The sequence below is a fragment of the Raphanus sativus genome, chromosome 9 (genome assembly GCF_000801105.2).
Source record: "Raphanus sativus cultivar WK10039 chromosome 9, ASM80110v3, whole genome shotgun sequence".
NCBI lineage: Eukaryota > Viridiplantae > Streptophyta > Magnoliopsida > Brassicales > Brassicaceae > Raphanus > Raphanus sativus.
In genome coordinates, this window is record NC_079519.1 from 26,110,035 (window position 1) to 26,123,071 (window position 13,037).

At 38.7% G+C, this 13,037-nt stretch overlaps 2 protein-coding genes across 2 annotated transcripts; one reads left to right on the plus strand and one right to left on the minus strand.

Annotated features, from left to right (window-relative positions):
* Positions 1–4,406: 4,406 nt before the first annotated feature.
* LOC108826619 (uncharacterized) lies at positions 4,407–5,723 on the minus strand. Its single transcript, XM_018600006.2, has one exon. It carries the CDS (start codon positions 5,537–5,539, stop codon positions 4,478–4,480), a length of 1,062 nt encoding a protein of 353 aa, XP_018455508.1. The 5' UTR covers positions 5,540–5,723; the 3' UTR covers positions 4,407–4,477.
* A 113-nt stretch (positions 5,724–5,836) lies between these two features.
* LOC108825144 (uncharacterized) lies at positions 5,837–6,526 on the plus strand. Its single transcript, XM_018598479.1, has 2 exons — positions 5,837–6,163; positions 6,278–6,526. Exons 1-2 carry the CDS (start codon positions 5,837–5,839, stop codon positions 6,524–6,526), a joined length of 576 nt encoding a protein of 191 aa, XP_018453981.1.
* The last annotated feature ends 6,511 nt before the right edge of the window (positions 6,527–13,037 follow it).

Consider the following 13,037-nt stretch of genomic DNA (forward strand, 5'->3'; position numbering starts at 1 on the left):
TTTCCGTTGGTTTTGGTTGTGATGAGTCACTTGTTTGAAAGAGTTCAGTTGCTGTTGACACGGCCAGTACATGTTACTATGGGGCGCTTTTGCACACCAATTATTCGATATAGAATGTTTCTGGACTTGAGAGAAGAGAGAAGATACAAAATGTGCAGAGAAAGTTACAGAAATCATGCGTAGACCTGGGTTGCACTGGCAAACGTACATTGGCAGATAACACGTTCTTATGGCATGGTCCTGCAGCAGTGGCAACTCTTTCACAGTTTGGGGTTTGGCATAGTTCAACTCCGCCGTTTGAGCAAGAGAAACAAGAATGATCCTTTTCAGCCTGTTTTTGCATGTCCGCAGGAGAGCGGGTTGAGTTCTGAGTCTAGGGATACATATTTTATGGAGAAGACATTTCGGAACTATGATTGAAGCTCAGGGTGTTGCTAAGCCCTGCTGTTAGGTTGAGTGAAAATCACACGTTACTGCTACTGCTCTACTTGTGGAGGTGATCATGTGTCCAAGGCTACACATTTTAGCACCAGATATGGGTGGTTCTGTACAGTTATATGTTATTGGATTCAATGGAAACACATAATTCTCTCTAGCTGGAAGGAACTACAGTATCCTTCCAGAGGAAGGAGCTACTGTGTCCTCATTCTTGGCTGTTCAGGTTTCAATACAAAATGGCATTTTCTTGTGTTGTACTCTGCATCTTTGGCCAAGAGACTTTATTTTTCTGGAAAAACAAGGCGATGTTGCAGGCTGATGTTTTTGGTATGGTTGTTTATGCATGTGAGACATGGTGGTGCATTTCAGCTACAGCAGGTTCAGTACTCACAGTACATAAAAGATTAAGACAAAGATGGTGCAAATACTGATTTGGGGTTGCGACTCGCCAGTGACATGTCAGGTGAGAAGTTTCACCTGAAGCATAGGTGGAAGAGTAAAGGACTGCAGTTTTGATTATACAACAAACAGCATGAGTTTAGTGAAAGTGTAACAGAGACTGTTTCTGAAACTCATGGTACCGTGCTTACCGCACGCAGCCAAAGAGAATAAGTCATCAAGGGAGCATATTAATGAGAAGAACCTGCTGGATTTTCATGTGGACGGAAAGACATTTACAATGGTTCAGAGGAGTACAAAAAGCAGGATCACTGTGTTCGGAGGATACCTGATTTCGTTTCAACTCAAAAGTTGGCTACAACTGCACTGACAACAAAAGCAAAAGCTGCAACATATTGATGTTCAAGCTACATGTAATGCAGATCAACAATATGATGCATTTCTTCATCGATGCAGCTGTGTAATGAAACAGTTGCTGAAGCGTTTCCGCGTTTCCTTCAATTCCAGTTGCTATCTTCCTTACTGCCTGCCCCTGAAACATTTGAAGTTGTTTTTTCTTGGAATCTCTTGGACAAGTGAGTGGACATCAAAGCAACACCCTACACACAGAGATCAGGTGGGCTTTACAAGTGGAAAAAGTAGTCAGACATGTCTCATGTCGTGTGATGAGGAGCAGAGAACCTGTGATCAAGCAGTTGCTCCATGAAGCGAACACTTTGGTATCAGGATGACAGAGTCGACCACTTTTCTCTTCAAGAGCAGTTGTTGTTGCTCATAAGTCATAACCAGTACAAGTGGACAACCATTATAGACAGATCAGAAAAGACAATGAGTACATTCAGTTTTTCAATTCGTTGGATGGAAATAAAAACACCAACTATTGAAAGAATTTTTAAAGGCAAAGACTGAAATGAAAAACAAGTTCGTATTGTGGCTTAGAAAAGACAATGTGCTGATTCACGACTAGCTGCCTGGATGGAAATAACGACCAGGGGACAGAACAAAGTCTGAAGATAAAGACTGTAACGGAAACAGATTCTTTATTTTAGGACTACGACGAAAAGTTTTAATACAAAGACTGGATGGGTTTCGGCTTGTTGAATGGAATAAATGACCAACTGGTAAACTTGTGGGAAGGATGACTTTGATTTGATCTTTAGGACAGAGACTGAAACGAGAACAAATTATCTTATATGGTTTAGAAAGACAAAAGACTATGGGTGGTGTTCAGCTTGCTTGATGGAACTAACGACCAAAAGCTGAAAAAAAAAGTCTATGACATAATCCTTTCTCTACCACAAGGTTTATAAGTGTGATTTGTTGGATGGAACTTCAGCTTCAAAATACAACGACTATAATACTTGATACCGGTTTGATCACATACCACATGTGTCAAGGAATCGAAAACTGATTCATGATATGCGCAGTGAAAGTAACAAGGGAAGTACGTGGAAGAAAAAACAACTGATTCTGATTTCCTCACGTTTGTGTTTCAGGAAGGTGTTAGAGATTATGAGAAGATTTCAAGTGGAGCAGACTTCTATGACAGGTATGTGCTTGTAAAACCTTTTTGTAATTAGTTGAGTCTCATGTAGATATGTAATTTGAAGGTATGTGAGACTTCTGCAGTTCATGGTTGTAATTTCTTCAACTCTCGAAATTATTTGTGTTTTATCCACTAAGCCCTTTAGTGATCACTCTACACATAGGAAATTACATTCTTGTAATCTTATGGTTAATTTTGGTTGTTGTTGGAGTGAGTGTCCTATACATTATGCATTGGTTTTGGTTGTTGTATGAGCTTTCTGCATTCACAATTCTGCATTATGCATCATGTCCTTGCAATCTTATAGTTAAATTTTGTATGTTTGAGCTGTATTAGATTCTATAAATGGTACCCATTGACATGAGTTTTTAATATACAATGATCTAAAATATCTTCTTAATGGTACTAAGATCTCTTAGTCTTATAGAGTTGATGGGTCTTGAAAAACTATTGAATCACTGGTTTATTTATTTAGAATGTGTAATTGATTTTCTTGATTTCCCTAGGCTACTTTTATTCTCATAATATACTTCTATGCATGATGTCAAAAATTTAGAAAATATCATGATTTGAGCTCTAGTTTTATCGGTTCATTTATAGGCAAATATGTTCTAATTTTCCCTATTCTGTATTCAGGCTAAGTTTGTTCTAAGCTTAATCTTTTATTTCGATTAAGTCTAACGCTATTTTGCTATACTAGTTGTTAAGTGTTATTAGCTCTCTAGTAAAGAGGTTTATGTAGAAATTTCAGTTTTGGTTGCTATGAACTTTACGTTTCCAAGAAACGGCAGAGATGATTGTTAAAGTAAAAGGGTCATTTTCTCAGTATATATTGTTTATTACGGCTTCCTGGTAATTCAGTTGTAACTTTAGACAATTCATATATCTTGCATTTGTTTTTTTTCTATTGGCTCCATATGGAATCTTGAAGTATACATGTTAGGTTTGTTAACATCAAGGTTTGTTTTTTGTTTGTTAAGTATGGATGTGATTTTTGTTAAGCTATCCAAAAAAAAAGTCAAGATGGCCTATCATCTGATCATACTAGTAAAACAAAATAAAAATCACATCCATACTTAACAAACAAAAAAGAGCAATAGTGGTTTGGCAACAAACAAAATTATAGTCTAAAACGATGTTAATCATTACCCAAAATCACAACACGTAACAAATGATATTACGAACCCATTTATAAAAGAATAATAGAAAACAAAACAACCACATATATTATGGGTTTTAGCATTTTGATATAATGATTGTCTTTCTTAAAGTCACTCTAGCTCTGACTTAGCGGAAAAGGCGTTGTACTGTTCTTTGGGGCACTCTTCCTTGAAGCTTGAGCTTACGATAGGATTCTCGGATGTGGCAGGGCCTGATGTGTCCTGTTTCATTCCTTTTGACCATAACAAGTCGAGCTGTTTCCACAAGTTCACCGACAAACATTTTTGCTATATACCACTAACAACGGAAAGCCTAGGGTCGTCGTTGTTCATATTCTTAATCCCTGTTTTTTTTTTGAGCACTTTTTTTTTAATCCCTGTTATAGTCTCTAATAACTTCTTCATGTTTGATCTATGAAGAAGAGTAGATCTCCTGAAACATTCTGCTCATTTGATCCTCCGTGAATTGCGATGTAATAGCATGCATCTTGCCTACCTTCTTCTCGCTATCATCATCTGGGATTATGGTGAGATCAATTTCCATATACTCTGAGGCTTTACGTTATTTAATTAATATATGGAAGAACCCTATATATACTCAATTACTCATGCTTATAAGTGTAGTAAAATAAGTTGGCTTTCCGATTTGTGACAACTAATGATGCATAGAGAAAATTGTCACCCACAATATTCACTCACACAAGTGAAACTCAAATCTTCAAAACTATTGATCAAACTATCAGAAACAGAGCAAAAGAAAACAGAGTTGCTCTCTGTCAAAAAACGTAACAATGTGTGTTTTCCCAATAGATTGAATATAGAACTATACAGAAACTAATCAGTCATCACCAGTTCTATAGATTTTAAAGAGAGAGTAAATGAAATAGAAACAGAATCTGAATGAAATATTCGTATGAGAAACACACATGGAATCCTAGAAATATTCAAAATGACTGTCAAGTGGAGATGGGAAGAGAAGGCTAATCCTGCAAATAACTTTACCTTGCTCCTTCTTCTTAGCCAGCCTATACTCATCCATCACCCAAGTCACCTTAAACTCGTTCACTTCATACTTCTCATCTCCCCAAAACTTGTAAACCGGTTCTGCTTCCCCCTCCTTGACACAGAACTTGAACAACCTCTTGAACCCAAGAACCTCCTTGTTTCTCTTCGAACTGATCACTCTATCTCGTCTCATGATCCTCCAGCAACCCCCATCGCATCCGTGATCTGTCCGACCAGAACTCTCTTCACGGTTAACGAAGAAGTAGCGTCCCTTGTGCAGCTCCACGGAGCTCTGGTCAGCATCCACGATCATCCACGGCACTGCACCGTACACTTGCTCGCTCTGGAGGAAATGGCTAGGCCAGTCGTTTCGAGCATCCACACACATCTTCAGATAGTACGAGATGATCTCGTCCGTTGGTGGGTTCGGTACACAGAGATCAAAACTCGGCAAGAGATCTCTTCGAGTTAAGGGAATGATCCATTTAGAGAGAAACGAGAATTGCTTGGCGAGCAAGGAAGTGACCTCGTATCGTAGCAAAGCCCTAATCTTGCAAATGACTTGATCTTGCTTCCATTTATCAACGAGCCTATACTCCTCCATGACCCAGATGATCTCTCCTTCTTCTTCCTCTGGTCGTTTCTTGTCGTTTTCACAGAACTTGAGGATCTTCTTGAACCCTAGAATCCTCCCGGTCTCCTCGGACTTGATCGGTTTATCACGGGCCATGATCCTCCAGCAGCCAGTGACACTTCCATCGGTCTTGCCGCAAGAATCTGTTCTGCTTTTGACGAAGATGAAGTTGTAAGGGTTAGTGTTGAAGGAACGCCATGGGTTCAGGTTGTACACGTTTGCTTCTTCGTCTCGGAGAAAGTGGCCAGGCCAGGATTTGCGGTTGTTGATCATCATGTTCAGGTAGTACGAGATTATGATCTCGTCTTCTGGTTCGATTTGGTCGTCTTCTTGAAATATTTTAGAGTGATCTTCCATGTCTTCTTCTTATAAAAAGTATGAGAAGAAGAAGATTTTTGCAGTGAAGAAATGAATATGATATGAAAGATCTAGAGAGAAAGCAAGAAGAAGAAGAAGCAAAGTAGACTTTGTTTCTCTTGGGACGAAGAAGATGAAGAAGCAGAAGAGATGTGATGTTTAGTTTAGTAGATGTGATTATATAGTTAGTTGTTACCGACTTGATTACCGTTATTTATCTCTCTCATGAATACTTACAATAATTTTTCTGTAAAATTGAATTTATTTTTGTTTATATGATAAACTTGCAAATGTTAAATGGGCATTCCAGTAAACTCCACGGTTCACAAGGTTATGACTAACACGAGAAGGCGACGGCATCGACTTGATATTTTTAATGAGCTTGAAACACTTATTGCGATGCAAAGGGAGAAGATGACGCTGATGCAGGATCAATTCCTTTGGAAACATGGCAGTGATAAGTTCAAACCTGTTTTTGTCACGAAGTTGACCTGGGAATTAACTCGGAAACATGAGCAACCAGTCGCATGGTGGAAAGCGATATGGTTCCAACACTGTACTCCGAAGTATGCAGTACACAATAGGCTGTCAACAGGAAACAGAATGCTTGCTTGGAACGCTAACGTGAATCCAGCATGTGCTCTCTGCCATGACCCCTTGTAAACTCGGGATCATCTATTGTTTTAATGCGCCTACTCATCGGAGGTCTGGTCACTCTTAATGTCTGGTCTGTTGCAGGCAAATTTCACTACAAGATGGTCGGAATTAATGGACCTGAGTATGGACACCAGTCGAGGTCTACTTGAGACTTTCCTTACAAGGTACACCATCCAAGCCACAATATATTCACTGTGGAAAGAAAGGAATGACAGGAGACATGGGGCTACACCTACTACAGCAGCAACACTTGCGAGAATGGTGGATCGACAAGTTCGAGATCGGTGCTTAGCGTTTCACCAACAGGGAAACTTCAAACTGGCAGCATGACTATCTCTGTGGTTTGCCACAAGATGACACACGATTTTCTATATTTTACGTAGAAGCTCCATAATTTTTTTTTTTTAAAACTGATGAACTAGTTGTAAAAATGTTATTTTCTTTTTGAATAAATTTAACGTATATTCAAAAAAAAAAAAACTTGCAAATGTTTTGTTAAAAGAATAAAAAAAAATCACATAGTGTATCTTATCTGGATTAGCTGATAACATTTCATTTGTTATTGTATGTATGATCTAAAAATTGAATATTAATATATGTTGAATAGTGTGGATATTATTTTTCTAGTTTTCCAGAAAAAAATGAGTGTTAACAAAGAGCTAAGAAAAAAATCCACAATGGAATTGACACAACAAATGATATACCTGTGAGAATTAGAGAAATATCTGAGAATTTATTTTTGGAAGAATGAAGAACAAGAGAGAGAGAGAGAAAATGAGAGAGATCTAGATTTCAAACTGTAAGAGAGAGAAGGAGTGAATAATTTTTCCTTGTTAATTAATTGTAGATCTGAGTACAAGTATTTAAAGACAAGTTGTCTCAGTACATATTATAATAAACTATTTATTGTTTATAATATCTTCAACGGTCTCCTTCTCTCTTCTTCTTCTCTTCATGTTGGTAAACACAAGTCTAGTACTCCTTATAAAGTCTTATAAAGCCTTATAAGTCTCTAGCTTAATTCTCAAGTCTGGCAGCTTAATTCTCAAGTCTGGCAGCTTAATTCTGCTTCATGTCAACACTCTCCATCAAACTTGACCATGTGGAACAAGTCAAGTTTGGAAACCATGAAGCATTCCCTCATTAAAACCTTGATATGCAAAACCTAGTGGGAAAAAAAACATATCAAGGAAAGAGTAGAACACCACATGGTTAGAGGATCAATGCGATGAGAGATCCACAAGTCCAAGCTTTGAATGGATGAACTCACATACTTTAGAACTTGCAGCTTTGGTGAAGATATCAGCCAACTAGTCTTCACTTCTGGTATAACATGGGAGGATGATCTTCTGCTCAACAGCTTGTCTCACCTTATGGCAATCAACCTCTATGTGTTTGGTCCTCTCATGAAAGACTGAGTTGCTGGCAATGTGTATAGCAGCCTGATTATCACAATGCATAGTGATTGGAGTTATAGATTCAATTCCCAAGTCTTTGAGCAATCCCTTAATCCAAATCAACTCGCTTGTGAGCTTCCTCATAGCTCTATATTCTGCTTCAGCACTAGAGCAAGACACCACCTTCTGCTTCTTGCTCTTCCAAGTCACCAAATTCCCTCCAATAAAAGTGCAATATCCAGTAGTTGATCTCCTATCAACTCTGTCTCCTGCCCAATCAGCATCACAATATCCAACTATCTCAGTGCTTTTGTTGCATCCTATCCAGATTCCTTGTCCTGGCGCCAATCTTAGATATCTTAGGATCCTCTCAACCATGTTCCAATGATGAACTTTTGGTGCTTGCATCTGTTGGCTCACTTGGTTCACAGCAAAGCAGATGTATGGTCTTGTGATGGTTAGATATATGAGCTTTCCAACCATCCTCCTGTACCGCTTCACATCTTCAAATGGTTTGTCCTCAAACTCCCCATTACGCAGTACCTTGTAACCATCTTCTAGTGGAGTCTTTGTTATCTTTCTTCCTAGATCACCTGCCTCACTCAACATATCAAATGTGTACTTTCTTTGGTTTAAGAATAGCCCTTCTTTAGATCGGCATATCTCAATCCCTAAAAAGTACTTTAGTTCACCCAAGTCTTTAATATCAAATGAGGATTTGAGGAAAGCCTTAGTTGAGATGATACCTTCTTTATCACTTCCTGTGACAATAATGTCATCCACATATATCAATATGACTATGATGCCTTGTTGTGTGGTGAGTGTAAAAAGGGTGTGATCAGCTTCAGACTTGTTGAATCCTCTTCCATTGAGTGTTGTGCTGAGTTTATGGTACCAGGCTCTTGGGGATTGCTTTAATCCATATATTGCTTTCTTTAGCCTAAGCACATTTCCTGGTTGCACAAGATCTTCCATACCAGGAGGTGGTCTCATGTAGACTTCATCTTCTAATTCACCTTGAAGGAAAGCATTCTTGACATCCATCTGCCATAGATCCCACTCTAAGTTGACTGCCAATGAGAGAACCACTCTGATCGTGTGTAGTTTGGCCACAGGTGCAAATGTATCCAAGTAATCTTCCCCATACACCTGAGTGTAGCCTCTTGCAACAAGCATGGTCTTCTTTCTCTCTGGTTTCCCATTAGCTTGATACTTTATAGTGAAGAGTAGTCTGCTTGTAACTGCCTTTTTGCCTTTGGGGAGTTAAGTCTCATACCGTGTGTCATTCTTAACCATAGCACCAATCTCATCCCCAACAGATTCTCTCCATTCGTCCAATGCCATTGCTTCTTCATAAGACCTTGGAATATACTCCTCATCTAAGTTGATCATGAAAGCTTGATGCTCCACTGGATATTGAGCAAGTGAGCAGACTGCTTGAATTGGGTGAGCTACAGCTTGGCTATTGAAATACACTCTAGTGTCAACCCACTGAGATGGTTTCTTCACTCTTGTACTCCTTCTCACTGGTTGAATCAGCTCAGGTTCAGCCTCACTGACTCCACTTGGCTCTCCCATCTGTACCTCAGCTTCTGATCTACTGACTCAACCTGGCTCTCCCATCTGTACCTCAGTTTCTGATCTATCATCTTGATCATGAGATAATGGGCTTTCTTCAGGTTGAGCTTGCGCAGGCTGCTCAGTTCTATCACCCCCTTCATGATCAAGATGAGTGATCTCAACATCTTCCACTGTTTTATCTACAGCGTGTGTTGGAACCTCTCTGACCGGGGCTGGTTAGTTTGGTAAATTGATTCCAATTGACTCCATGATGCGCCTTAGGTTGTCTGCCCTATCAGAGGATGTTTGAGCGAGGTCCTTGAGCTTATCCCAACTCTTCTCCTCATAGTATCCTCTTGATTCCACAAACTTTACATCTCTAGAGACTAGCACCCTTCTCATGTCTGGATCATAGCACTTGTAGCCTTTTTGGTTAGGAGAATAACCCACGAACATGGCTTTAGTGCTTCTGGCTTCAAGTTTGTTTCTCTGCTCTCCTGGTACCAGTACAAAGCAGATGCATCCAAACACACGCATGTGATCCAGAGATGGCTTGCTCTTGTTGAGAACTTCATAAGGAGAGAGGTCATTGAGGACTTTAGTTGGAGTCCTATTGATCAGATAACAAGCAAACATCACAGCATCACTCCAGAACCGCTTTGGGACATTAGTGTGAAACATCATTGATCTAGCCACTTCCATAAGGTGCCTGTTTTTCCTCTCAGCAACTCCATTTTGCTGAGGAGTATAAGGACAGCTAGTCTGATGAATAATCCCATGTTGTGATAGGAATTGCTTGAGTGATGTGCTTGTGTACTCTCCACCATTATCTGACCTGAGAATCTTCAACTTAGCACTGAAATGAGTGGCGACATGAGACTGAAAATTCTTGAAAGCTTCCAAGACTCTGTCCTTAGACTGTATCAGTGTCACCCAAGTGTACTTGGACTTCTCATCAATGAAGGTGACAAAGTATTTGTGATTCTCTCTAGACATACAAGGAGTAGTCCACACATCAGAGTGAACCAGGTCGAAACACTTCTCATAGATAGTGTTGGACCTTGGAAAGTATGTCCTGCAATGCTTCCCCAATATGCAAGCTTCACACTCTTCATTCTTAAACACCACTCCTGGAAGCATCAGATTTAAAGCTCTAGTATGAGGATGTCCCAATCTAGCATGCCATATGGTGCTCTCAACTCCAGTAGAAGTACTGACCAAGCAAAGGGATGAAGCGGATTCATATAGTTTAGTCTTCTGAAGATGATACAGTTCCTGATGGCTGTGACCTTTTCCTATAGCATGCCCTGTCTTTAAGTCTTGAAACTCAACCTCATCTGGTCTGAAGACAACTTGACAGCTCAGATCAACAGTAGCCCTCCTCACGGATAGCAAATTAGATGTAAACTGAGGCATATATAAGGCAGTTGATTCCCTATCGAACAACCTAAGGTTCCATATCCCTTCTATCTTCACCTTATCACCATTTGCTATAAGCACATTCCCTGTGGCAGACTGAATATCACTAATCAAGTTCCTATCACTAATCATGTGATGGCTTGCTCCTGAATCTATGATAATGGGTTTAGAGTCAGGAGAGTATTTACCAGCCTCCTTGGATGAAATAAGGGATTTTGCAGCTTTGATAAAGGAATCAAGGTCTCTTCTGGTTACTAGGCCATCAGGGTTGGTTGCGCCAGCCACACTTTTCCACCTTTCTACTTCAGTTGAGTCACTACTGAGAGTTGAGTACATGGTTCTTCCTTGAATCAGTGGATGCTCAAACTCCTTGAACTCATATCTAGCTGGCTGACTTCTCAGGAAACATGCATCTTCTAAATCTGGAATCTTTCCTTCTCTAAGGAAATAATTTATCAGGTTGTTGTAGGTTGAATCCAGGTGCAGGAGAAAGCTGAAAAACTTGTCTTGCTCATAAACAGCTTGAAGACTTTCCCATAGACTTTCATAGACAGTCTGAAGATTCTCCCATAGATTCCTGGCGGTTTTAATGTGAGAATGAGCCTTTAAGATTGGCTCAAACAGAGAGTTGTGTATGATTCCAAGTGTTTGCTGGTCTTCTTGAACCCACTTGTTGTCATGCTTCAGACGTGTAGCCTTAATATCCTCTTGAGTCATCCTCTTTGAAGTTCCAGCCTTCATAATGTGGCTGTCCCAAAGTCCATGACTTCCCAAGGTAATTATGGCCACTCTTGACCATATCAGATAATTAGACCCCTCAAGGGTTACAGGAATAAGAATCTCTGATTTTTCCATCATGAACAGCTGAAGAACATCAAGAACAGCTATTATCCAGTGGTAGAGATTTCAAAAGATTATCAGAATAAGAAAAAGAAATTTAAAGAGTAGATTTACGGAAGTAGAATAAGTTTCAGGAGCTTATTGCTCTGATACCATGTGAGAATTAGAGAAATATCTGAAAATTTATTTCTGGAAGAATGAAGAACAAGAGAGAGAGAGAGAGAAAATAAGAGAGATCTAGATTTCAAACTGTAAGAGAAAGAAGAAGAGAATAATTTTTCTTTGTTAATTAATTGTATATCTGAGTACAAGTATTTAAAGACAAGTTGCCTCAGTACATATTATAATAAACTATTTATTGTTTATAATATCTTCAACGGTCTCCTTCTCTCTTCTTCTTCTCTTTATGTTGGTAAACACAAGTCTAGTACTCCTTATAAAGTCTTATAAAGCCTTATAAAATCTTATAAAGTCTTATAAATTTCTAGCTTAATTCTCAAGTCTGACAGCTTAATTCTACTTCATGTCAACAATACCATCCACGAACAAGTTTACATCTGTTAATCTAGGATGACAATCTTTCATTTAATAGAGTAAAAGTCAACATATCAGGCATTGTTTCAGCTTATAATAGAAGCATCTAGAATTATATGAAATGTATGTTATCCGAAACTGTACCTACTAAAAGATTCATGTGCGTTTATGATTGGTATATACATGGATACTACGTATTTTCCGAATATGTCTTGTTAAGTATTTTGGTTATTTGTAGCTATTTAGGTTATTTAGTGCGTACCCAACCTAAGTTAAGAATATTTCAGACGGCAAGTTAATTGGTCTATGCTAGTTAACGACTTGAGTTTAGTGGTTATTGCATCTTGTAAACCCCATCTTGATTGTATTGTTTGTTGTTTGATTTTTGCTTTTGAACTCGTATGCTTTTTTCCGTCACGAAAATGATGCATTGAAATGGGTTAAAGCCCAAAAGATAATGTTAGCCCATTGGGATTCTCGTTACAGAAACACGAAGGGTCGTTTTTGCTAGTGAATCCGCAATAGAGTTTTCAGATCGAATGATATGAGAGAAAGAAAAGGGTCGGGGTCGGGGATTATCCACTACATCCGATCGAACTTGTATGCTTCCAACCTATTATATATAGTTTTTATATCTCAAACCATACAAAATTAGATTATGAACCTTTATTGCTTAACCTTGTGCAAAATTTATTTTCCGTCTAATAATTCTTAATTACATTCTCGCTCTTGGAAAATTTGGTCAAATTAACAATACAAAATTAGATTATGAACTTTAAAATTATAGCTAACCCTTGTACAAAATTTATTTTCCATCTAACTATCACTAAACTATAATTCTGAGACTCATCATTTATGACTGGTTGACGACTAGAGACTGAAAACAAAACCCGATCAAGAGGAAACCAAACCGGACTGGTTGCAATAGATAAGTCTTTGTTCCTCTTAGAGAGCCGGAACAAATGATAACTATTTGTTGCTAGTGATTAACATTTTTTATAGTTTGAAACTGACATTTTTATATGTCTGAACAACATCCCTATTATGTGTCTATATAGATTGTTTGATGATTTTCGGGATAATGTGGCATT

Bases quoted from the DNA above. Each gene is read 5' to 3' on its own strand.
- LOC108826619 (XM_018600006.2), bottom strand. From the start codon at position 5,539: ATGGAAGATCACTCTAAAATATTTCAAGAAGACGACCAAATCGAACCA.
- LOC108825144 (XM_018598479.1), top strand. From the start codon at position 5,837: ATGGGCATTCCAGTAAACTCCACGGTTCACAAGGTTATGACTAACACG. The intron at 6,164-6,277 runs GTGAATCCAGCA...GGTCTGTTGCAG, and splicing joins TGCTTGCTTGGAACGCTAAC to GCAAATTTCACTACAAGATG.